This window comes from Strigops habroptila, chromosome 15, assembly GCF_004027225.2.
Source record: "Strigops habroptila isolate Jane chromosome 15, bStrHab1.2.pri, whole genome shotgun sequence".
NCBI classification, from domain to species: Eukaryota; Metazoa; Chordata; class Aves; order Psittaciformes; family Psittacidae; genus Strigops; species Strigops habroptila.
In genome coordinates this window covers 10,370,973-10,396,953 of record NC_044291.2, presented here as the reverse complement: position 1 = coordinate 10,396,953, position 25,981 = coordinate 10,370,973, and the positions used below count along the sequence as shown (strand labels likewise).

At 50.4% G+C, this 25,981-nt stretch overlaps 2 protein-coding genes across 3 annotated transcripts; both read left to right on the top strand.

The window, feature by feature from the left end:
* Window positions 1-2,358: 2,358 nt before the first annotated feature.
* Window positions 2,359-11,943, top strand: ZMYND19 (zinc finger MYND-type containing 19). Of its 2 annotated transcripts, XM_030507445.2 has the most exons (6): window positions 2,359-2,501; window positions 2,607-2,666; window positions 3,949-4,055; window positions 9,000-9,140; window positions 10,081-10,261; window positions 11,251-11,943. In XM_030507445.2, the coding sequence occupies exons 1-6, from the start codon at window positions 2,451-2,453 to the stop codon at window positions 11,392-11,394; spliced, it is 684 nt and encodes a 227-aa protein (XP_030363305.1). In that variant the 5' UTR covers window positions 2,359-2,450; the 3' UTR covers window positions 11,395-11,943. The 2 variants fall into 2 exon arrangements, with proteins under 2 accessions (XP_030363305.1, XP_030363306.1); XM_030507446.1 differs by lacking the exons at window positions 2,359-2,501; window positions 2,607-2,666 and adding an exon at window positions 3,486-3,623.
* Window positions 11,944-16,843: 4,900 nt separating this feature from the next.
* On the top strand, window positions 16,844-25,217 carry DPH7 (diphthamide biosynthesis 7). Its single transcript, XM_030507444.1, has 9 exons — window positions 16,844-17,017; window positions 17,326-17,462; window positions 18,353-18,440; window positions 18,917-19,011; window positions 20,062-20,228; window positions 20,705-20,777; window positions 21,856-21,921; window positions 22,120-22,292; window positions 23,312-25,217. Exons 1-9 carry the CDS (start codon window positions 16,880-16,882, stop codon window positions 23,893-23,895), a joined length of 1,521 nt encoding a protein of 506 aa, XP_030363304.1. The 5' UTR covers window positions 16,844-16,879; the 3' UTR covers window positions 23,896-25,217.
* The last annotated feature ends 764 nt before the right edge of the window (window positions 25,218-25,981 follow it).

Here is a 25,981-nt window from a genome sequence, read left to right as displayed (position 1 = left end):
GCTGGGTGCCGTGCAGCTGCCTCAGCCACTGGAAGCAGAGACGGGAGAGTTGGAGGCTTTGCTCTTTCCTTTGCCTTTTCTCCTGCTCTTTGTAGGGCTTTTTTCTGAAGCAACTGCGGAACAAAGTGGAAACCTTGCCAAAATCCCAGCCAGGGGCCATCATAGCTTAGAGTTGATTGTGTCAAGCTCAGAATGCTGCCTGCATGCTCCCTGAGCCAGGGGCAGACACGGATCCTCCTGCTCTGCACCCTGCCCCTTCCCCACCTCCTGAAGGGTGGGACTGTGGCACCCCTTTAGTTTAAATTAGTGTTTGGTGCCCTTGGTGTTAGAAGTCCCCCCCCACCTTGGTGTGAACCCCACACTCTCAGGAGCTCTTGGCTCAGGGGTCCCGGGGCTGTCCTGGGCACCCTGCACACACTCTGTGGGATTTTCCCACTTGGCAGTGCTGGAAACAATTGTAAAAGGGATTTCTTTCGCATGCTGCTGTGCTCTGGTAGAAGGGATGTAGCGCTTGGAAGGAGAGCGCTACCCAAACCAGGCTTCCTAAAAAGGAGGCAGAGGGATGGATACTAATGACCTACATTAACTTCACATTTAAAATCCATTTTCTTGACAACTGCATTTGTGCTCCAAAGCCAGGAGGTTTTCTCACTCTAGTGACCTGCACCATCCAGGAGAAAGGGAAGGGAATGCTGAGAAGCGCTGAGCCCTTTGCCAGGAGCCCTGTGCTCCGGTGCCATAAGGGCTTTGTGCACCTGGGGAATGAGCTGCTCATTTCCCTTGAGACAAACAGGCCTTGGAAAGCCAGATCTCTGGGATTCATACATGAAATTTGAGAGAGGCTTCAGACAAGGGCCTGTAGGGACAGGCCAAGGGGAATGGCTTTAACCTGCCAGAGGGGAGATTGAGATTAGATATTAGGAGGAAGCTCTTCCCTGTGAGGGTGCTGAGGCGCTGGCACAGGGTGCCCAGAGAAGCTGTGGCTGCCCCATCCCTGGCAGTGTTCAAGGCCAGGTTGGACACAGGGGCTTGGAGCAACCTGCTCTAGTGGAAGGTGTCCCTGCCTGTGGCAGGGGTTGGAACTGGATGAGCTTCAAGGTCCCTTCCCACCCAAACCAGGCTGGGATATGATACTCGGAGCCGTCCAGCACCAGCATGTTGACCCACATGATCTGGGAGCTCCGCAGCTCAAACAGAACTGTCACTAGTTTGGGCACAGCACTGCAGCAGATGGTGACCTCTTGCCATGTGACAGGCAACAATTGTTGTTGGTAATGGAAAAGTCAATCCAAGTTGTTTAGTTGGAAACCAAATACTTACATGGTAAAAAGGATGTTTTGCTTTTTAAAGGGTTTGTAAGGGGAAAAAATAAATGAGTTTTTATTTAAATTATGGAAAGGTGCCTCACCACCCTCAGAGTGCAGAACTTCTTCCTAAGATCTCTCCCCTGTCCTGTCCCTACATGCCCTTGTCCAAAGTCCCTCTCCGGGTTTCCTGGAGCCCCTTTAGGCACTGGAGCTGCTCTAAGGTCTCCCCTTAAGGAGTCTTCTCTTGTCCAGGCTGACCCAGCCCAGCTCTCTCGGTTGTACCTCCCTGTGTTTGATTTCCCCAGCCCACCATCGCTGCTCTCCTCTGAGGGTCTGCTCCATCGCAGGGAAGGAAGAGACAGAATTTCTCCAGGACTCAGCTTTGGATTTAGTGTTTGTCTTGTTCCGATGCTTCTGGTTCGGGGTTAAACCTTTCCTGTCACCCATGTGCTTCAGGATGTGATTGTCCCATTCCACCCCTGAGATTTGTCACTGGATACGCATCACCTGCCCATCGATTCACGCTTTGGATCCCGTGTCCCATGTTTCAGGTGTCCTTGCGGAGTGCGGAGGAGGCCGGTGTGCCCGGCAGGAGCACACGGGACACACGTGCTCGGCTCCGCAGCCCTCGGGCGGGGAAGCTCCGCGAGCCCCTTTGGGTTCAATTGGGGTTCGCGCCTTGGCGGGTCCCAGGGCCCTTCAGCCGCCGGTCACGGTGGGACCGGGACGGCAGGACCCCGGGGAGCCCCAGCGGGCGCTCGGTGGCGGGAGGCCGCGCGCAGGCCCCTTAACCCCGCCCCCCTCCGCGCTCTCCCGTGTTGGCGGCACAAAGCTTCCCGCGAACGTGACGTCACCGCCCGCGCCTCCCTCTCCCGCCCGGAGCCCGCGCCCGCGCGCGGCTCGGCAGTTCCCTCCGCGCCCCCCACCCCTCGACCCCGCTCCTCTTCCCCACGTGACACTACGCCGCCCGCCAATTGGACGAACCGGCGGCGTAGTAAGAGTGACGCGCGGCGCGGCGCGGGTCGCTATTGGCCGGGCGCGCACGGGTGGGAGGTGGTGCGGTGCCCCGCCCCGGGTGTGCGCGAGGCGGCGGCGCGTGGCAGCGGCTCGGCGGGGCGCGCGCGGGCCGGGCCCCGACCCGCCATGACCGACTTCAAGCTGGGCATCGTGCGGCTCGGCCGGGTGGCCGGCAAGGTGCGGCGGGGCCGGGCCGGGCGGGGGGCTGCGGGCCGGGGCCGCGGGAGGGCCGGGCCGGGGCTGTGCGGCCGCGCTGACGGCCGCGGTCTCGCTGTGTTTCAGACCAAGTACACGCTGATCGACGAGCAGGACATCCCGCTGGTGGAGAGCTTCTCCTTCGAGGTGAGGCCCCCGGCACCCCTCGTGCCCCGCTCCTGACCCTCCGGCGCCCTCCCGGTGCCGCCTCCCCTCGCCCCGTGGGACCCGCCGCTACCTTCGCACGGTTCTTCCCTTGCCCGCACCCCCCCCCTCCGCCGTGTGCCCCGAGCCTGCCGCAGCCCCTCGGTGAGCAGCGGGGCCGGGCCGGCGCTGCCCCATCTCCCCGTTTCCCCCCGTGGGCCGCGCTGAAGGAGCTGCTGTGGGAGGGCCCGGCCCGCGGTGGGGCGGGGGGGGGAACGTTTGAGATCGCTGCGGGACCGGTGGGAGCGTTTTCCAGCGGGAAAAGTTGCGTTTCTTGTTCGAAACGACCGTTAGTTTGAAGCAGATCGATCTTCTATAGTTTTAAACAAATTAAGGTATTACGTAGTTTAAAAAAATCCATTTTTATATGTATATGTTCATTATATTATAGCCCTAAATTTGTCGTAGAGGTTTTTTTGTTTCATCTTTCCCCGTGTGTCTGTTTTGAGAACAGCTCATTTGTCTGCCCGTGTTTGGGTTGGCAGCCTTTAAACTGCTCACTCCACACAGTCCTGATGAGTAAATCTGCTCCTAGTGTAACTTACTACAGGCCCAGGAAACCCGTTTTCTCTGACACCTGCCACAGGTGGATCCTGCCGAGGCTCTGGGAGGACGGAGATCTTGGCTGCAGGATCTCCTGTAGCGAAGGGGGTTTGGAGGAGGGACCGTGGTTTGCTCAGTGCCTGCGGTGCAGCGGGTGCTTTGGGGCTCCTCGCAGGAGGAGCTGCCAGAAAACACCACGTCTGCCCGTTCCTCCATGGTGGTTGCTCACCATAAGCATGTTCTATCACTGCAAGCACCTGAAATTTGTCTGGTGCTTAGTACAGCTCCAGAGCATCAAGGCTGGGGAGGGGAGAGAAAAGGGCAGGACCATTCCTCCCACTAGTAACCCCTTGTTCGGTTGGTGTAAAGCAACACCAAAGATGAAGCCTCAGTGCCATGATGACACTGTGGAATTCACACCTGAGTGGAAGCTCCCAACCAGGTTGGGGCTGTCCTGTGTCCAGTGGGACATATACATGCTCAGCCCCCTTTTCCCCCTTCCTAAACCCCAGTAGTGGAGCCTGTTGCTTCCCCATGGAGGTTTGAAACAACTCAGATTCCACTGAGGTTGAGCAGCCTCAAGGAAACAAGTGCTCAATGGTGGGTCCTTCCCATCCGACAGTGGAGCGTGTGCTCTGCTGTGTGGTGGTGGATGTGCTCACAGCCTTTCTCTCTTCCCTAGGCTCGGATGGAGGTTGATGCTGATGGAAATGGTGCTAAAATCTTTGCTTATGCCTTTGACAAGAATCGTGGGAGAGGATCTGGCCGTCTCCTGCACGAGCTGCTCTGGTAGGTGTCCTCAGGAGAGCTGAAGGCTTCAAGGGTCACAGAGGTGGAGTTTGCTGCAACCACCTTGTGTGTTGTTCATCCCTCTGCCTGTAGGATTTGAAGTCTTTGCAGGAGGCTTGCAGCTCCACTCGGTTGCAAACCCAGCACAGGGGGTGCCCACAGGTGTTACTGGGGTTTGGTTTTGCACTGAGCCCTCAATCAGCTGAGCCTCTAAAAGTGTTATACACAAGGAAAAGAGAGGTGGGTGAGTACTATTCCAGCAGACACTGCTCAAATGTGAGAAATGCTGCTACAGCTTCAGTTGGAGGTGGGGAGCTGGGGACTGGCTCCATTTAATGAGTGAACATTTGAAGTTTGGTTTGCTGGTTCTTTTTCGTACTATGATAACAGGTACCTGTTACTGGCACCAGTGCCCATGGACAGAGCACTGGAGAGAGACAGAACTAAGGATAACTGAAAACTTTAGGTGTTTTGTTTGGCCTCTTGGAAAGCTGCCTGCAGGGTTGCTGATGGTGCTTCATATTGCCCAGAGAGGTGGTGAATGCACCATCCCTGGAGACATCCGAGGCCAGACTGGACTGGATGTGGTTCTGGGCAACCTGATCTAGATGAAGATGTCCCTGCTCATTGCAGGGGGTTGGACTAGATGAGCTTTAAGGTCCCTTCCAACCCAAACTGTTTTATGATTGTATATCAGCTGCAATGTCTTATTGTCCATGTCTAAGAGTCATTTCTTGACACCAGTTGCAGCTGCCTGTTAGGTTTCAGAGGCCAACTTACTTGCTTGTGAGAGATCAGCTCATCCAGTGAGCTGAGGTGTTGCTCTCTGTAGGTGTGTTCCTGGGGTTGTGGTGCAGATGCACTCTGCTAAAGAGCTGTTACTGCTTTTGAAAGCCTTTTTTTGAGAAATTAAGCACACTTCCTATTCAGTTCCATAAACCATCCTGAGGAGTCTCAGTGCCCAAGGTACAGCTGTGCTTTCGTTACTGTTCCAGGTTACTTGTCATTTCCAGTCTGGTCTCTGTACGAGAGGAAGGAGACAGGAAGAACAGCAGAGACTATTAGTATTATTTACAATCAGCTCATTAAATATGGATTTTAACCTGCATCTGTTAATGTTTAATCCTGTTGCACATATAACTTTGGTGAAAATGATTATGAAGTTGGCTGCAGTGTGTGGGGTAAGTCACTGTCAGCTCCTAACTGAACCTCAGACAGTAGTAATTGTCTGTAAGTGCACTAAACAGCACCTTCACGTTATTCCAGCTGGCTGGTGCAGGCTGGGTAGGTGATGACAGCCCAGCTCTTTGCTCATTACACTGCCCCATCATTGCCTCTTCTGGTTTGTTTTACTAAATCAGGAAATAACTCTGATGTGTTCAGTTGGGTAATGCAGACTGTGTCACTCTGCGTGCACTGGGGTGCACAGACCAGAACTCTGTTGGAGAGACAGAACCTTCCCTTTGCGAGAAGGGTCATGCTGAAGGTTTTGGAGCCTTTGAAAGACAAGAGAGATGGGCAGCACTGGTCACTGCTGTTTGCAGGGCCAGCCTTGCTTCTTGGGGAAACGAAAAGCAAAGAACTTAAATTACTGCAGGTGTAGGAGTGTCATTTAACTGTTCTCCCCCACAGGTACCCCAAAAAGTCATCTCACTCTGAAAACTCTAACCCAACTGTGTGCTTCTGGTTTAAGGTTAAGGGCACAGGCATGTGTTGGATGCTACTGCTGGCAAAGCAGATTTAAAAACATTTTTAATTTGGTTAAGCAGGTCTCTTTGCTTACTCAGAGAACAGGGAGCTTGTAGCCACCACAGGGACCTTCTCCCACTCCTGCCCCAAAACCTTCCCTGCTGCTGACTGCTGAGAGTGAACTGCAGCACTAAATGGGCACCAGGATCTGAAGAACACCCACATGTGCTGCAAATCCTCCTTCAGGAAGAACTTCTGCAGCCTCCCTTGTGCTCTCTGTGTCTCATGCTGGGCTGTCAGCTCATCCAGAGTAGGGTTTGAATGTCTCTGGGTAGGGACCGGCAAGTAAGTCTGTCATCTTCTCACCCTGTTCCCTGTATAGAAAGCCCAGCTTGCTGTATTTTGGCTGGGTGCAGTGATGTTCCCTGGGGAACAGCAGCATCACATTAGTCATAAGTATCACTAACTGCCTGCTCAAAAAGACATCGAAGACCTGATTTCTTTTTAAGAGCACTTACCATCACACTGCGTTAGCTTACTCAGTGCTGGTTCCCGACTTGAATCGCTGCTGTTTGTACTTGGCACTTCCATCACTGGCCTCAGTTCCTAAGTTAGCTGCTGAAATACTAAAAGAACAGGATCCAGTTAATTCCCTGAATTTCTGGTTGAAGTTTTGGTTTAAGTGTTTTGCCTGGCATCTTGTAGGAACTCGGTGTGCTGAGGGATGTAGAAGCTTCGGCTCTACAGAAGTTAGCTGTGTTACTGAGCCTGCTTCTTTTCTGTCCCCTTCTGCAAGAAACAAGGGAGGTTCTCCCATGAGCCAGATATTCCCTGCACATTTCTGGTTAATTTAGAATCCCAGCCTGGTTTTTGGGTTGGAAGGGACCTCAAAGCTCATCCAGCTCCAACCCCTGCCACGGGCAGGGACACCTTCCACTAGAGCAGGTTGCTCCAAGCCCCTGTGTCCAACCTGGCCTTGAACACTGCCAGGGATGGGGCAGCCACAGCTTCTCTGCTGGCTTGTGTTGAGCTTCTCGTCACTCAACACCCAAAGTCCTTCTCCCCAGGGCTGCTCTGATTCCAGTCTCTGCCCAGACTGTGTTTGTGCTTGGGATTGCCCTGACCATCTGGAGATGGTCCATGCTGCGCATTTCTGAAGTGTAGGTGTAGGGTGAGAAGTATGTGTTGTGCATTCAAAGGTTGCCTCATTATGGGTGGAGGAAAGGGACCATCCTGAATTTGCCAGCACTAATTCTGGCATCTCAGTCGGGTGGTATTGCATTAACACTTTCACTGGTCAGCAGCAAGGCCCAGTTTCCACTTTTCCTTTGGCCTTGTCGCTTGAGGTAATAGAGGAAGTGACAGCAGTCTGAACAAATGGGGGTTTATACAAAGTGAGGAAGGTGGGCTCACTGTAGCAGTGGCTTTTGTCAGTATTTGCTTATGGGGGTTGTGGGTGCAGAGTTTGTAGGAGCAGTGGTAGGTCTGTGCCACTCTGCTGTGGCTTCCTGGTGTCGTGACCAGCCTCTTGTAATCCTCTCTCCTTCTCCAACTCCAACCTTTCTTAAACTGGCATTATCTAATCTGTTTGAAAACATTTCTTTGCTTGGTCTTAGCCTCCCTTCCCCCCACACCGAAGGGTTTGCCCTTGCTCTGGACTCCTGCCTCCTCCTCCTATCTCTCTTTTTGGCACTTTGTCCTGGTCTCAGTTGAAGGACCTTAACTCCTCCCCTGGCTCCATACCTGACCGATGCTCACCTTCATCTCTTTGGGTCTGTGTACCTCCTGGGTTCCCACTTGTAGCCCTCAGGATTCCTGATATCTTTTGCCAGACCCTCTGGGAGCCTTCAACAGCACAGAAGTAGCTTGTCCTCCTTTAGGGAATTTCAGCAGGCTCCTTTGCATAGTTTGTTTGCTGTTGTGGGGGTTTTGGTTGGGGGTTTTTTCCCCTCTCCATGCTCTGTTCTCCTCTAGGGCTGTGTGCTGCATGTAGCCTCCCCCAGGGAATTTTACTCATTAAATTCTGGGAAATTTTGGGGCATATGTGAATTGCAAGTGGTTTTCTTTCCCCCAAAGTATAGAATTTAAACATATCTGGGTGGCTTTTGACAAAGAAAACAAAAGACAGCATTTTTCATTATCAGTCTCATTGAAATGAATTTCCCTGTTCTGCTGGATAAAGCTAGAGCTTTGTAAAGTGGAAAAAAGTGGGAATTTTTTAACTTGGGCAAATTTTCTCTCTTCAAAATTGGATACCTGTTTGAACTGAAGTGCTCAGGAAACACTGAGCAGGAAGCAGCATCCAGACTAGACTTGGGTGAAGTTGTAAGTAGCTGTTGAAAGTGTCTTCTAGAAGGAAGCACTGCGTAACCTTAGGCAGTGCTGACAGTTTTACATCCTTTGATTGCTGCCAGGATGTTCTCTCTGTGCATGGAATCCATCATGGCACAGCAGGCATTCTGAGACCCAACTGCTGCTCAAGCCTTACGTTTCAGGTGGGATGGGGGTTCCTGCAAGAAGTGATATGGAAACTCGTCCAGGCACAAGGGTGCTTGACAGTGAACTTGATACCTCCTGAAAGGAGAGCTGAAAGGAAGGTGGAATGGGAAATGCAAACTGTTAAAGGCAATAGGGAGGAATTGCAGCAGGGCTTAATGAGCAGCCATCCCCTGTGCTAACAGTCCTGCTTTGGCTTTGAGCACGTTTCAGACGTCTCTTAGTCAGCTGCGGAGTCATTGCAGACATTCTGTGTGTTACACTCGAGTCTAAAAGGCATTTGCATACTTGGTGAAACCTCTGTCCTGTTGCGTGTTAAGAGACATTTCTCCATAAATAACAAGCTGAGGTCACACCAGAGCCACACTTGCATTAATGTGTCTGACAGACTTTCTTATTAAAGTAATAAAACAGTATTGGCACCTTTCAACTCTGCTCTGGGGAGCACAGTAATTACAGAGATGCTCTTGAAGTAACTGGAATAGTTGTCTCTGGAACTTTGCAATATGCTTACAATTATACTGTACCATGATTGTCTTTTGATTCAACTCATTTATAATGGAAATAACCTCCTGGACCAAGTCTCTTTCTTCTGGGGGTTGGTATATCTGATGTCTCTTGGTAACTCAAGTTTTATTGAGCCTGTTTTGGGGACAGCAGCGTAAAATGCAGCATGTCTTCTGGAGTCAGTGGGATTCTTTGCTTTTTAGCTGTAGAGTCTGTTCATCACTGACCTTCATGTTGGTTTGTCTCCTCCAGGGAGAGACACCGGGGAGGGATTGCTCCTGGATTCCAGGTGGTACATCTGAACTCGGTGACCGTGGACAACCGCCTTGACAATCTGCGCCTGGTTCCTTGGGGGTGGAAACCCAAAGCTGAAGACATCTCTAGTAAACAAAGGTACATCAATACCTGGCAGGGGGCTGCCATCAGGGAACTTGAAAACACCTGAAATTGTCTCCTCCTTTTAGTCATTTTCATCTGGCAGAGCCTTTTTTATTTGGCCTTGGGCTACTTACACATCACTACACATCTTTGCTTCCTCACTTGGGAACCAGAGTTAATGCTCAATGTTCCTGCTGGCTGTGAGGGGACCAGCTCACCCCATGGTATTATTGTGCAGAGGTTCTGCCATGCCACATGTTGTCATCACAATGAAACAGGAACCTTGTGTTCCCTTTCGCTTGAGTAGTGGCATCTGGGCATGCTGAATTAAGTCTGCAGGTTTTACTGGCTTGTGGCTCTCCGGCACTGAAATTCTAACACAACCTGTAGAAGCCAGCAGCTGCTTGCACTTGTAGTGGCATATTTGAGTTGAAACCCAAATAAGTTCCTGGGATCAGCTCCCATCACCTTTCACTGGTAGGTGGTGGGAACATCCTACATGCCATATTGCACTAATATGACTCAAAGCACATCAGACTCTTCGTGTCAGGATGGATTTGGCTAATCCATCTCCCTAGGCACTTGAAATACTTGCAGTACCCATCAGATAGGCATGTTCAGACCTTATTAAACTGGTTCTGAGAAGTGGTAGTGAATGGCAGTGATGCTACAGTAATGCTCCCCGTGAGCCTGGGAGTTCAATAACAAGGAACAGATCTCAAGCCATTTACACAGAAACAATTTTGCTCCATGTTAATGTTTCTTGATAGATACTTTTTAACTTCTTTTGCATTTAGGCTAAAATAACCCTGAAAATATCCAATATATGAGCAGTATGTGTAGGCTGAGGCTTACCAGGCTCAATACAATGTTCACCCTGCTTAGTTAATTTGGAATAAATGTCTCTGTATGCTCATTGTGAATTTATGGGCCTTATTGTGCTTGTTTTTTCCAGGGAACAAAGTCTGTACTGGCTGGCAATCCAGCAGCTTCCGACAGATCCTATAGAAGAGCAGTTCCCTGTACTGAATGTGACGCGATACTACAACGCTAACGGGGATGTGGTGGAGGAGGAAGAGAACTCGTGCACATACTATGAATGTCACTACCCCCCATGCACAATGATTGAAAAGCAGGTATGTGAGGACTCGGGCCACTGTGTGTGTGTCCAGGGATGTGTTCCTTACAATGTAAAGCTTTACACAGTTGCGAAAAGTGATAATTCTTTTTAGTCAGGTTTTCTTTGGCATGAATCTTCAGACCCTGTGGTCGTTTTCTGTTTGAGAGAGGGTGGTTTTGAATCTGAACAGCAAATACCCTAGTGGTTTGCTGGGAGGAGCCTGATTTTTGCAGAGTGTACAGAAAGACAGGTGGAAGCGTTCCTCTAGGGACACAGGGCTGGAATGGGCAGGCAGCTGGGTAAGACAGGAAAAAGCATTGTAAGAGGTTTTGGGCGGTAGTGAAATCAAAAAATAAAGTGCTTAACCTTTCATGAGGAGAGGGTGAATTGAGTGGCCTTTATTCAGTGGAGAACTGGAAGGAAAGCTAGCGCTAGTTCTTCACTGTGGGTGGACGAAATGAAGCAGCATACATAGAGAATGGCAGAGAACAAAATGTACAAGGGCTGTGCCTCTTTGTCAGACACATGTCCTTATCGATGAATAAGCAGGGCTGTTCTGTGATAACAAAAGCTGAGTAGACTAAAACCATCGTGTTCCACTTCTTTCTTTGGGGAAGGGAATGTTTGCAAAGATGGTCTTAAATGCCCTCTGACAAAGAGGGAGCTTTACCTTTGATTGGGGTCTGCATACAAAAGCTTCCTGAGTAGCTGTAAGTTTGGCAACAGCTGAGCTTGTGCAGCTCTCCTGGTCATTTCTGAATCTAAGATGTTCGTAGTTGAAAACAGAACTTAAGCACTCCAGTATTTTGTCTATTAAGCCCATTTGCAGAGGCAACTGCAAAATCCAACAGATGCAATCACTTCAGAACCTTCTGATACTCTGACACTCGTGATGGGATGTTCGTGTTTGTGATGGGTGCAAAAGACCTGATCATAACCCTGCTTGGGAAATGATGTTGGGGTGCTCGGAGCAGGCTCATTGACACTGTCTTGTGTTCTTCCCAGCTACGTGAATTCAACATCTGTGGCCGCTGCCAGGTAGCGAGGTACTGTGGGTCCCAATGCCAGCAGAAGGACTGGCCTGCTCACAAGAAGCACTGTCGGGAGAAGAAACGGACCTTCCAGCAGGAGCTGGGACCAGAGCGATGACCGGGCGGCGCAGGCCTCTTAGCAGCAGGATTCCTTCTCCAAGGCATTGGACTCTTGCTTTTGCACAGTAACAGACTGCTTATTGAAGCCAGAGGCACTGAAGAAGAAAAACCCTGTGATGCTTGAGCAGAACGGCTGACTGGACTGAGCCAGCTCTGACTGGTGCTGTGGGAAGGGGTTGGGACAACCCTTTCCAGTATTATATTCTCAAGCAAAAAGACTACTGTGGAGGCTCCAGGCAGGAAGCTTCTCGTTATTTATATGTTAATACGTTTGTAAACTCATGTACAGTTTTTGTTAGAAATTCTTGCTAGGACTCATTAACTGTAATGTTCAGAGAACACGTTGTTGGCCTCAAAGTTTAAAAGGAAAAAAAAAAAAAAGTCACGTAGCAAAAGCTTTTCCTCCCATGTGGCTGCAGTAGCTGTGGCAGTGCCGAGGCCTGAGGCAGGCCCCGGCCTCAGCAGTTACTCTGGAGAACTCTGCATGGAAGTTATATTTAAAAATAAAATGGGAGGGGGGAGCAAACCAAGTAAAGGTTGGAATGAATCCGTGTCTGCTCTCTAGCTTTCTCCCATCCCCTTCCAGAGCACAGTCACGCTTGGACATTGGGAGTTCCCACTCAGTCTGGGGTCTGTGGGCACAGGCAGGCTCCAGCATGTCCTGCCTTCGGAGAAGGGCTGCTGGAGGGTGTCCTTTAAGCAGCTGGTATCTTTGGGAAGCAGAATGAGCTTTCTTGTTGGGAATCCTTTGTACATAAAGTAGTGGTGGGGAAGCTCAGGTAGTCAGCTCTGTGTGGATGTGGTTGCCCTCATGGCTTCCCTCTAAGCATAGCGAGTGCTGTAGTGATGTGCAGCTATGTTTAAATGATTGAACGTCTGGCAATTTGAGTTATTTATTCATTTTGTAAAGAGATGCCATCAATCCAAGGATCACTTTTTGATTTTTTTTTCCTCCCCCTTTTTTTTTTTTAAATGTAGTAATGAGTAAAAATAATGGGGAAGGGGACTTGGCTTGCAGGGAACCTGCCTGATTTTCCTTTTGGACATTGTCTTGCATAATCCAAAAGGTTTCTTTCTTTTTCCATTTTTGCCTTAGAAATATGAGGAATATTAACTGAGATTCCTGAAGAAAATTGATAATTTAGGGCCAGGTGCTAGTCTTGCTTCACAGCAGAAGTTTGTGAGCTGCCGAATGCTTAATGCAGAGCCTACCTCAGAGTGCTTAGAGACATAGGTGTTCTTTCTGTAAAAGGCATTAAGAATTCTAATTTGTCAGTCAGGCTTCACTTTGCCCCTTCATGTTGCAACGTTGGTCTTGCCTGTGTTCAGTTTGTTAGAAAATGGAACTGCTGTGGACTTCCAATATTATATTCTGTTTCTAATATGTGCGCAGGAAGTTCTTAATTTTAGTATTTGGGTGGGTTTTTGTACTTTGGCTTTAAGCATCTTAGGAAATAACAAAGAAGTTCTGAAGCTTCCTGCTGGAAGGTCACTTCTTAGGCACGTTGTCAAGTTGCAACTCTTGAATCATGGTTATACTGTAACTTTTCTGTTTAAGCAGCCTAAAATGCCCTGAAGTGTGAAGATGTCAGGCAGGACCTCGTCACATTTTCCTGTAATGGATGATTTTTTCTTTTTTAAGGAAATGTTCAATTATTTGCTCTAAATGAACTGAGGTTTTGATGAATATAAAATGGGACATGAGGAATATTTTTTGAGATAATCCACTGAAAAGGGCAGAAGTTTTGACTTTTTTTCCTTTTTAAAGGCTGCTATTTGTCCTGCCAGTTTTCCATTGCCAGAAAACATGTTTAGCAAAGGGAAGTGCAGTCTTGGAGCATTTAAACACTTCTACAGCACTGAGCAGGGAAAATGTCTAGTCTGATGTCTGTGACGTTGCTGCAATGAGAAATGAGGACAAGGAGAGACTGCAGGTGACATCCTGGTGGGACAACAGGTAGATTCCTCTTGAGCAGCAGATGAACAGAATAAAGGAAGGGTGAGACTAAAACTGCAAGACTAGGATGTTGGGAACCTCTATCAATCCCAATTCCAGTGAGTGTGGGAGAGAAGGAAGGGGTGAAGCAGGAGGGGAGGGAAGCTGCCCACTAGTTTAGGGGTCTGTTAGACCATCAACCAAATGAAAAGATGCCCAGATCTCCTGAAAGGGCTTGGTGATAACACAGGTTCTGACTCCAGTGTGCAGCCTTTGGCTGCAGCCTTTGGCTCCAGCCTTCGCTGGTCCCAGGGAGGGAAGTGGCTGCAGGGTTTTGACTCTTGGAGAGGTCCCTGCAGTAGGCATGTCCCTGCCTGCAGAACAGCTTTTCCTGCTTGGTGCAGGATGTTATGTGACTGATTCTGGTAGAAGATCTTTGTAACTTATAGAGATCTTCTCTTTCTGTAAGGTGTGTCGGGGTTACTCATGAACACGGCAGCTCTGCTTCATGAGGCCTGTATGTGTCTTCAGAGGAGGAAGCTCTTCTTTCCCCTCTTAAAGAAACCAGGCTGACATGGATATCCTCATATGAGCAAGCATTTCAAAAGCACAGGGTTAGAGCATATGGTCATTTATCTTCGAGCAGGCCTGATAAATGAGCCCACTTTTCAAGGACTTATCCTGAAGGAGATACTCTTAAACCTTTTCCTGCAGGGAATAAAACCTGCATCTTCTACTCCTTGGTTCTCTGAAGCATGGAGTACGCTGTACACACCCCTGGTTCACCTCGGGATCACAAGGCTTAAGGAGTCAGGTTTCCTACCTAGGAACATGTGTTTGGAAGAGGAGCTCCAGAGGACTTACAGGGAGAAATGTGGGCATGTTTGCTGGGCTGTGAAGGGGTATGGAGAGAGAATGAGAGCAGCGGGTGAAGATCAGGGTACTCTGCCCCTCCACAGCCTGTTGTCCAGCTGTCTGCCTCCAAGCTAGAATCCATAGCAAGCTGCTTGAGGACCTGTGGATTTGTGTGCTTTTGGGAGACGGAATTTCAGGGCAGAGCATTCCTGCTGGCATGGCTGTGCTCCTGTGCCCTTGTGAACACGCGTGGCGTCTTGTGCAGCTGATTGGGATGGATGGGCCTGAAAGAGTGCCCGCTGCTGGGTCACACTGGTTCATCTTGAGTCACCAGGAGTGAGTGAACATCAGTCTAGTGTAAGCCAGTCCCAGGAGGACTCCATGGGCTTCCAGACCCTTTGGGAGAGCCTGGAGAAAGATTTTTGCCACAGCTGCAAAGTGGCAAATCCAGCTCATGTCAGGAGCCTGCAGCATTACCGATGTCAGCTGTAACAGAGGGGTGCACACACAGTGTAAATGCATCAAGAAGTGTTGACACTTTCCCTCCAGATAATCCTTCATATCAAAGCAGAGTGGTATCACCAATCCTAAACATTCAAAAGTGACAATTCAAACTGGTAAAATTCATGGCTGGCTTAAGGAACGCAAAATCTGAAATATAAAGTATTACAGGGCTCAATGACCTTTTTCTATGAGCCTCTACTACACCCACAGGATTATACTTCAAAGTTTTCCTCTGTGGTGGTGATTTAATTTTTGAAGGTAAAAGGGGCAGCTAAAAGACTTAAATGCTTGTGAGTGGCATGGAGACAGTGTAAGTCACCACGCTGAGGTGAGGAGCAAATGTTAAACCCATTAAACCCACCCATTAAAACAGAGACAAGGACAAAAGGAGGTTGGTGTGATTAAACAGCAGCATGTGGGATGGTCATAGAGTAAATAGAAATCCTTTATTAACTGAACTCGTCCAAGTGTAGAAGATGGAAGAAGATTTCACAGGTGAAGTGTGGGGGGGGGGGCAAACAGACAAACAAAAGCCCAAACCCAAAATAATGCAAATGGAAATGGAATATAAAGGACATTCAAGTAATGAAACTTGCACAAATCATTTTGAAGACACCAGGAGCACTCCCTGCTGCTCAGTCAGCAGTCAGCAGACATGATGCTCAGTAAAGGGAAGGTCTGACCTGAAGTTAAAGTCCCAGCAGAAAAAAGTGAATTGTTTGCATGTGTTCATGTGAAAGAGCTGGGGAGTTCACACAGGAATACTCCCATATGGAGAGCTCAACAGAGGATCCGTTTAGAACCGAAATTGCCTTTAGGAGACACTAAAGTTCAGATGAAATGAGCACTAACACACTGCCAGGACCAGACGGTCCCACCTACAGGCTCTAAGGGAGCTCGAGGATGAACAAGCTGAGCTGCCAGCTGGGATGGGGACTGCTGCCCTGGGACCCACAGCAAATGTGATGGCAGCTTCTGAAATGAGTTTCAGGGCAGATGTGGCAAACTCCAGCCAGGTGAACACAGCACCTGCACTCAGCAAACTCACACATGTGGGTAAAAACTGGGGAGGAGGCAGCGCGGTTTTTGTACAGGGAAGTTGTGCTTCAAAACTCTTAGAATTGTTTTAATGGCATCAATAAGCAGAGGATAAAGGGGATTTGTTTGGCACAGTCTGCTTGACCTTCCAAAATGCATTTGATCATGACTTTGTCCAAGGACTTAAGGAAAAAAAAGCTGCTATAGGAAAAGGGGGAATGTTGTCACATAGACTAAATGAAGTTAAAGGGAGGGTTTTTTTGTTGGAGGGAAGTCAACAGTTGGATGCTCAATGTGTTAAAAAATGGGGGAAAAAGTAATGAATCAGGAGGGTTGTAACATCCACTGACATGGTTATTCAGTGCAATAATATAATAAAGGCTGAGTGAAGAATTGCAGACGGATCTTGTGAGACAGGCTGGTAGATGAAATTCAGTGTCAACAAATGTAGTGTTGCTCATGGGAAAACATCAACAGACGAGCCCTTGCTGACTGTTCTCTTTGGGTTGTGAAACGTGGTCCTGCAGAGATTTCTGCCTGGGGAGCAGCAGCAAACCAGGCTCGAAGGAAGGACGGGGAGCAGAGACCAGCACCACGGTGCGAGTCAGCTGCGCACCGCGACCCGGGAGTGCGGGTCTCACCATCCCCTTGCACAGGGCTGCAAGGGAAGGGGAAAGGCTCCGGCAGGGAGCGGGATCCCTCACGGTCTGAGCAGCGTGTGGGAAGCGCAGCTACATCAGGCAGGTCTCTGCTCTGGAAGAGAGCAGTGACAGGGACAAGGAAGGGCTTCAACAACGGCAGAGGGAGGAGGGTGCCCAAGGAACACCGGTGCCGATCTCTCCAGGCTGGGTTCCACCCGTCCGTCACCTCACACGCGTTTGCGCCCAGGCCCCTTCCCTCGGGACACGGCGGGTGCTGGAAGGCCCCGTTGGGGGCATTGGACAACCCCTCACCGCGGGGCCTGGGGACGGAGCTGGGCACGTCCCCGCGCTGCCTGTGCCGCCGGTCCCGGCCCGGCCCGCGGGCCTCCTCCTCCTGCCGCCCCGGGAGCGGGCGGGCTCGGGGCCGCCCCTGACCGGGAAGCAGACGGGCGGCGGTTCCGCTGCGCCGGCGTGCCCGGAGCCGCCCCGCAGCATGAGCCCGCCCCGAGATGGCGGCGCCGTGCCGGACGCGGACGCTGCAGGTGGTGGACACGGAGTTCAGCGCGGACGCGGTGGAGTGGTGCCCGGTGGAGGGCTGGCACAGCATCCTGGCCTGCGGCACCTACCACCTGCGCCCGCCCGACAAGGTGAGACCCGCACCGCACTGCCTTCCCCCCGCGGCCGCCTCAGCCCCGGGCTCGGCGGCGATTCCCGCCGTCCGCGACCGCCTCAGCCCCGCGCCCGGCCGTGGCTCGCCGCAGCGGGGTTGGCTGGAGGTGGCCGCACCGTGCGGGGCTGGCTCTGAGGGAGCCGTGTCGGCTTTAACCGCTCAAGGGAGGGAGTTGCCAAGCGGGAGCCCCCAGCCCTGCTCCCGGCAGCGACTCTGGCGCGGGGAGGTCTGTGGAAGGTGGAAACACTGGTAAATCTATGATTTTCTTTCCCGTTTCTGATACAGACTGACTCCCGAGGAAGCAATGGGGCTTGTGACCGCACTGGGCGCCTCTACCTGTATCACTACAACGAGGAGCAGCCTTTCATCCCGCTGACCGAAATCCAGAGGATCGACACCGCTGCCATCCTGGACATCAAATGGTAACGCTGGCCCGGCAGGGGTTTGAGCTCACAGCAGCCTGGTGGCTGTTCTGGGGATCTTTTTTGCCTGTTGGTATGGCAGCAAAAGTAATATTTGTTAATTAAGCTGTCCCTGACTTCTTGGGGGGAAGTATTCTCTGGTTTCTTCCAGTAAGCAAAGATCACACTCGTTTCTGTGTTATGCTCTTGTGGTCGCTTATGAGCAGCCGCTCAGTGACTGTGGGCCTCTGTTGTTTTAATAGTATATGTAATATGTTTAGATATGTTTATATAATATGTATATATCACAGAATCATTGAATCAGTGAGGTTGGAAAAGACCTTTAAGATCATCTGGTCCAACCATTCCCCAGCACTGCCAAGGCCACCACTAACCCATGGCACTGAGGGCCTCAGCTACGCACTGTGTGAACACTTGCAGGGACGGTGACTCCAGCACTGCCCTGGGCAGCCTGTTCCAATGCCTGAGCACCCTCTGGGGAAGGAATTGTTCCTCATCTCCATCTAAACCTGCCCTGGTGCAGCTTGAGGCTGTTTCCTCTTGTCCCATCCCTTGTTCCTTGGGAGCAGAGACCAGCCCCCTCCTGGCTCCATCCTCCTGTCAGGCAGTTGGAGAGAGCGATAAGGTCCCCCCTGAGCCTTCTCTTCTCCAGACTAAACCCCCCCAGGTCCCTCAGCCGTTCCTCATCACACTTGTGCTCCAGGCCCTGCACCAGCTCTGTTGCTGTTCCATGCAGGTTTGTGGGAAATTGAGGATCAAGCCTTAGATTTTCTTCATAAGACTTTTTTTGTAGTACCTTCTCCTTGTGCATCCTGGAATAAAAGTGATGACTTTGCTCTCTGCCTAAAATACAAGAAAGATGGATATTCAAGACTTGTTTGATCTTTCAGGTGCCACGTTCCTGTTGCAGAACATCCCATGGTTGGCATTGCAGACTCCACAGGCGCCGTGGAGTTTTGCCACCTGACGGGAAGCGAGGTAGGTGGCTGTGACACCTGCTGCTGTTGAAGCTGCATTTAATTCATATTTGATACATCTCCGGTGTTATTAGCAGTGTGTGGAGACTTGCAGGAAAGCTGTATGGTTTCCATGGCTTCCTCAGTATGCTTAGCTTTTTAAGCACTGCTTTTGCCTTCTGATAATGTTTCTCATAAATTCCACAAATTGGCACCAGAGAGGCTGGCTGGGCCCTACCCACCTGCAGGGTGTGGGAGATGAGAGGCATAGAAGCACATCCTGGGAACTGTCACTTTAGAATAAGTACAGACTAAGTGGTAAACGTAGCAGAAGGTGCAAAGTTACTAAAAGCAGGGACATTTCATCTCTTCTTTAGTGTGGGACCCTAATATGCCCGTCTGTCTCTGGAAAACACCTGCAGTGGGAGTAAGCAGTGCAGGTGGTGTTATACACCTGCTGTCTTCCCAGTCTTAACCCATTCCTTTTCTTTCCAGTAGAAGAACAGCTGCATGTTGGAGCCATGCTTCAGGGTTGATCTCGGAGCACAGCGTCTGGCTTTGTCTTTAGACTGGTCCACTGGACGAGAGCAATGGTGAGCATGGGAGATAAAGGCTGGTACTGGAGTTTGGGGGGTGTGTGTGACAGCTTCAGGCATAAGTCGGGGGCTTTGATGAATGAATCTTTGGTGGCTTTTTGTGAATCCCAGCGTGGTTTGTGTTGGAGGGGACCTTAAAGCTCATCCAGTTCCAACCCCCTGCCACGGGCAGGGACACCTTCCACTAGAGCAGGTTGCTCCAAGCCCCTGTGTCCAACCTGGCCTTGAACACTGCCAGGGATGGGGCAGCCACAGCTTCTCTGGGCACCCTGTGCCAGCGCCTCAGCACCCTCACAGGGAAGAGCTGCTGCCTAAGAGCTCATCTCAGTCTCCCCTCTGGCAGGTTAAAGCCATTCCCCTTGGCCTGTCCCTACAGGCCCTTGTCCAAAGCCCCTCTCCAGGTTTTCTGGAGCCCCTTTAGGCACTGGAGCTGCTCTAAGGTGTCCCCTTCAGGAGCCTTCTGTTCTCCAGGCTGCCCCAGCCCAGCTCTCTCAGCCTGGCTCCAGAGCAGAGCTGCTCCAGCCCTCGCAGCAGCTCCGTGGCCTCCTCTGGCCTCGCTCCAACAGCTCCACGTCCCTCTTGTGTTGGGGTCTAAAAGAGGAGAGCAAGAACAGTCAGGATCAGCCAGCGCTTCCGATGTCTGTGGTAGAAGGGAAATAAAACATTTTGTACTCCAGACGAGGGAAGAGACTGTGAGAGGTCCATGTCAGTCTGAAATGGAGGAAAAAAATTAAAATCCCTCTTCATATGGAATTTGTTTATTGATGTAATATCAAGCATGTGAGAAATCAGGTTTTGCATGTAGGAGAGGGACAGAGCCTGGGCTGGTTTTCTTTCCCTCACATGAACAATTTGCTCCTGCTGTGAGTCAGGGAATGGGGATCACTGGTGTAGGTGATCTTAAGATGGGATGGCCTGAAGCTGAAAAGAACAGTATAAATCTCTGCATTCCTTTTGCTGTAGTATCAGTTTCTGTCAATGTTCAGTTGAGTCAACATCTCTGATTGTTTCAGTAATTTCTCATGTTTTCTGTGTTTTCCATTGTAGTGGGTGTCCTTTGAGAGTGATCAGCAGCGACTCAGAGGGGAAGCTGAATCTTTTGTCCATAGATGAATCTGCTCCTTCTGTGCATATCCTGAACCAGTGGGAAGCTCACAAATTTGAGGCCTGGATTGCTGCTTTTAATTACTGGGACACAGATATTGTATATTCAGGTCTGTAAGGGCTGGGAATCTCATTTGGGAGTGTTGGGGTGGAGGCAACTCATTTAGGGATGTGTGTTTCTTGGGATTTTCCTCTCCAGGGAAATCAAATGTGGTGTGCTGGCATCACACCTCTTGAAAGAGCTGGGGGAAAGGCTTCGGGATTGTGGGAAGCGGTTGGATTTAATTAGGAGAAGCTGTACCTTATAAACTGTACTTTGGTTAATAGCAAAAAAGGTGATGATCTCTTGTGGTGTGCAAGAGCCAGAGAGCTTCTAGAGTCTCCCTTTTGCTTCGCAAAGTGAGGGTGTTGTTAACACGTCTCTTCTGTGGTGAGGAGCATTGTGAGCCTCAAATGCTGTTTGTTCTCTTCACCACTGCAATCCCGGAGCTGGAAAGCATCAGCTCTGTATTAACAGCTCTGTCTCAGAGCCCTGTGCTGGTGGTTTGGGTGGTGCTCAGGGCAGTGATGCTCTGTCATTGTGCAGGAGGAGACGACAACCTGCTGAAGGGCTGGGACACCCGGCGCCGGCCAGAGGCCCCCGTCTTCACCAGCCGGAGGTGAGTGAGCAGTGTCAGGCTGGCCCCTGCAGTGTGTGTGTGATCACACCGTGCTCCCAGCCCCTTCCCGAGGCATGGAATTCAGAGATGTGCAGGGACAGTGGGGTCCTGTTTCTACCCCCTTGGGGAAATGGAGACGTCTGTTAGGATTTGTCATCAGGGGCTATTCATCAGGGATTGTAGGGACAGGCCAAGGGGAATGGCTTTAACCTGCCAGAGGGGAGATTGAGATGAGCTCTGAGGCAGAAGCTCTTCCCTGTGAGGGTGCTGAGGCGCTGGTACAGGGTGCCCAGAGAAGCTGTGGCTGCCCCATCCCTGGCAGTGTTCAAGGCCAGGTTGGACACAGGGGCTTGGAGCAACCTGCTCTAGTGGAAGGTGTCCCTGCCCGTGGCAGGGGGTTGGGACTGGATGATCTTAAGATCCCTTCCAACAGTCTGGGATTCTATAATCAGGACAACTTAAGGTTGAAACTTTCTCCTCTGTGTCCTTCAACATAATAAACCAACTCCTCATGTAGCTTCTTTCTAAAAGAAGGATCCTGATTTACACTTTTATTTTGGGAATTTCTCTGTGTGTAAAATTTGGATATCTTCTTATGGAATGATTTTAGAAAATATGTTGTTCTCCACTGTTCACTCAATCTCTTTTTTTTCCTGGTGGCATAACCTATCTTTTAGAAAATGATTAAAACAATATACACAGCTCTCTGGTAAAATTTGATCTGTAACCTTAAAATACACTAGGGATTATTGCTATGGAAATAGTAATGTTGGGAGGAAAGACTCCTGGGAATGGAGCTGATTTGCTGAGGTGCTTGCAGGCTTTGAACAGCAGTTCATGGTGCAAATGTTACTGGAAAATATTTGTGCTGAGAGACTCTAAGTAGAAGCTTTGCCCTGGAAAGGCTGTGGGACTGTGTAGAACAACTCTGGGTGTTTCACTGGACTGAACTTTGAGCTTACCTTATTCTCCTTTCCTGAGACACCTTGATGCAGTAATGTGGCCCCAAAGCCCTTGAAACTTAAGGAAGAATCCCTTCTCAAATCATCTCTTCCCCCTGCTCTATGTTCCTCTGCAGACATTCCATGGGTGTGTGCAGCATTCAGTGCAGTCCCCATCGGGAGAATCTTCTGGCTACTGGCAGGTAAGTCCCTTTGGGCTGCTCTTCACTAGTGTGACCAGTCTCCTGTTACTCTGAGCATGCTCCTGCTGCTCTATGTGTGGCCTCTTCAGAAATCCAGTGTGGTGGAGAGCATGTGGTCTTCCCTGAGTTTCTCCTGTACTTGCTGCTCCGCATCAGCATCGCTGCTTGTCTGCCCATTTATTTGTGACCTGTCCCCAGCTATGACGAGCACGTGCTGCTGTGGGACACCAGGAACATGAAGCAGCCGCTGGCAGACACCCACGTTGAAGGTGGCGTGTGGAGGCTGAAGTGGCACCCAACGTGTGACTTCGTGCTGCTGGCAGCCTGCATGCAGAGTGGCTTCAAAATCCTCGACTGCCGCGGGAGCCTGGGTGAGTGTTCCATGGGTTGGAGGTGCCCTTGTGCTGCTCTCCTGTCCTACCCCCGCGTTAACGGGGGGACTCCAGCTCCGAGCTTGCCAGACACATCTAGATGTTGTTAGTAGCCACAGATTGCAGTCCCACTTGAGGTACCTCTTCCAGCTTTCCCTGTTCTTCTATCAGCCTCATGGGCTGTGCTCAGGCACTGTTGTTACTCATCCGTTAATACCTCGTTTTGAGGGCAGAAAGCCTGTTTGGTTTGGGGTGAAGGCTTTGCCTGTCAATGTGACCCTTCTGGTTTTTATTCATCTAGATGGTTTCAGAGAGGTTCTTCTGGATGTGGGGTGGTGCTTTACTGTCAGCAGAAGTTACAGACCTGCTGGTGGATTGGTCGCTGCTTCAACAAGGAAGTGCTGAGCAGTCTGGTTAATCTAGAATAGCATGAATAAGCTCTTTGTGTGAATCAGAGGGTATTTGCATGATTAAAAAGCTGTTTGCATTTACATTACAAATACAACCTGGCATAAAATGGTTGCCTCCCTGGGCTTCTCCTGGCCTTGGGCAGATCTGCAGCTTGTGAAATGAGGATAACATTTCTCCTGTGTAGGGAAGGGAGGACCTGGTGTCCACTTGATGTCACAGTCACATGCTGAAAGCTCACACATCTGCAGTTTCTTGCCCACCAGACCCTGGCCTGGCAATGTCCCCACGTGTGTGTGGGCTCAGCGGAGGTCACCCTTTGAGCTGTCTTGGCTTTCTTGAGCCTTTTTAGATGTTCTGAATTATGAGGCTCTTGATCCTCATGAATATTAAAGCCTCTTCTCCCATCTGCTTACTGAACCAGGGAAAATCAAGGCTAATGAGAGGTGGCTGAGAAATCACCAGGCGAGGCAGGACCTCATTTCTCCTACAGCAATAACCAGAGAATTTTTCCTGTAGGACACAGCCAGTGCTACAATGGCTTCTGGGCAGGCTGCAACCATTTCCTAACTTGATTTCTGCTCATTTCATATGTTATTATTTCTTTCAAGCGGAAAACACGGAGGAATGCACCATCCTGTCATCCTATGTCTTGCACAATTCCTTGGCCTATGGGGCTGACTGGTCCAGGCTGTGTCCGAGGGGTTCCTTGACTGCCACACAGGACTCCACTGCTGCGTGCCAGTCTTCAGAGGAGCTTGTGGGAAGATCAGAGGAGGGAGATGAGAGACTGAATTTGCAGGTCCAGAACCTGAAGATCATTTATGAGTCTCCTACAGCTACTTTTGATGTGATACTGGATGAGGAGAGTGAAGGCCCTGCCCCACTGCTCAAAGCAGAGCAGGGTCCTGAGCTGGTTGGGGCTCGTGAGCTGGTTGGGGGCTCTGATTTAAAGGGGAGCTTGGATTTGGCTGTGGGTCCAGCCCGAGGGGGAGGTTCTGGCTCGGGAGCCAGGAGACCCTCAGGAATGGGCTTGGCTGGTGATTCAGCCACGTCCCTCGACAGCCCCAAGGAAATGAGCATTGTAGCAACTTGTTCCTTCTATGACAATATTCTCCATGTGTGGAAGTGGGAGATGAGCCTGGTTACAAGTGCTGGGTCTCCACCTGAAAGAACAGCCCCAAGTTTGCAGTGACCAGAACTGGGGAGAGGGGGAGGAAAACTCCTGTGCCAAGAGTGACATCTGCACTTGGGTCCTGTCCGATTTCTGCTGGGCTTCTCTAGTTTTGTTGTTGAGCTTGTGAGTCTTGTAAGGCCGATGCTGATGGAATTACTGGGGTTTTACTTTGCTTTGAGGCCTGTGGCCAAGCACAGACACATTTATTTAGTTTTCCCTTACTGTACTCACTCCGAGCAGGACACCTTCCTCTCGGAGGCTGCTTGTTTGTACCTTGTATTTGAATCCCTCCGAGGCTGGTTTGCATTTGCCTGGTTGATGCGTTAATCCTGATCTCCTCCTTCCACCACAAACCAAACTCGTCTGCACTGCTGTGTGTAGATGAACACAGTGTGTGCTCAGAGGATCCTTTAGTGTCTTGGAAAAGCCCGTGAGCAGAGGTGTGGCTGTGCAACCTGCAAACTGTCATGGACTTGGAGAAGATGCTCACAGCCAGGGGCTTACAGTGATCTTCCCAAGGGAGAAAGTCTTTTCTAGAAGGAAATCCCGACCGACCGGTGGAACCGGCAGCAGGTTGGTGGCTTTGCTCCGAGTGGGGCCTTTCCTTTGAGGATTCTGGTGTCTCCACACAGCCTGACTTCATACTGGCCTCACCATCTGGTTGTCACCTCACTGAGCACCCTCCGAGCTGAGCACCGCCTGGCTGGGCAGTGAGCAGCACCGTGTGCCAGTGCCGTGCTTCCCGCAGCGAGGCGTACCTTCAGCTCCAAAGTTAACAGCTTTCAGTTCTTTAAAGGTGAACAGCTTTAAGATCAAAACCTCCAAAAAGTATAAGCAGTGTTTCCTGACATCTTTTAAGGTCAAATTAAGTACAGAAACCAAAATCTTACCAACATTGCCCTAACTACCTCCAGGGATGGCTGCAGGTTTCTCATGGTTGCTCCATTAGCTTTCTTTTTTCACTGTGAAATAGCAGCAAAACACCAGTTTTGGAACACTTTCTCTTGTTATCTTCTTAGAAACAAAAAACCAGCTTAAAACTAGGTAAGTAACATCTAGCTTGCATGGTTTCTCTTTGAGGGTCCTAAAGAATTAGTTGTCTGGAGGGAAAGAAACACCAGCACCAGGGATGTGTATGTAACAGTGCTGCTTCTAAACCGAGGTGCAGCTGGGAAGGATTGTGCTGCTTCAAACCCCCTTGTTCAAGGGTGAATGTGTATTTTGGAGAACATTCTTGGGCACTGTTATATGGGGATTAGTATTAGTATTGTGAACAAGAGCTTTTGTTAAAAAAAACACCCTATTTTTGGATGTTTCTAAAATAAAATCAATAGAAGTGATTTCTCTGTCTTGGTTGTTTTGGTTTTAAGAGGCTCTTCACCCAGTGAGGACCTTCCTCCCTGTCCTGCAGGCTCAGGGTGTGTGGTGGCAGTGAGTGTTCTCTGGGGGTTGGAGCAGGGGATCCAGCTCCCTCACACCTCAGTGAGAGCACTGGGGTGTGAGCAACAGGGCATGTCCCTGTAGTGACACAGCTTTTGACCACAACTCCATCTTAAAAGGTTGTGATGCTTTTTTATTGCCACATGAGATGAAGAGGAGTCTGAGGTGGGGGAAGCTGCAGAGGTGTCACTGATGTGCCTGGGGCACTTGTTTTACAGCTTGTGCCACACTCACTGTGCCTGAGGGATGGGGAATCTCCTGTTTAATGTGCCCTCACCCAGCGAAGGTGACTCATTCAACCCAAGCCAGTTGGGCATTGGAGGGTGCAGGACCTGCTGCTCTCCAGCCCTGCATTCAGCTCTGGCCCTATGTCAGACAGCTGATTCTTCTGGAAAGCACCACTGGAGCCCGAGAAGCATCTTTGAAGGCAAGGGGCAAAGCACCACCTCTGTGCACAGCACCCTGTCCCCAGCTGGAGGCAGAAAACTGCTTCGTGCAACCATTACTCTGATGGGCTTTCAGATGAATGAACCCCCCTGCAGCCTGTGTCCAGCTCTGTCCTGTGTTGTCCTGGGGCAACAGCACAAGAGGGACGTGGAGCTGCTAGAGGGAGGCCACGGAGCTGCTGCGAGGGCTGGAGCAGCTCTGCTCTGGAGCCAGGCTG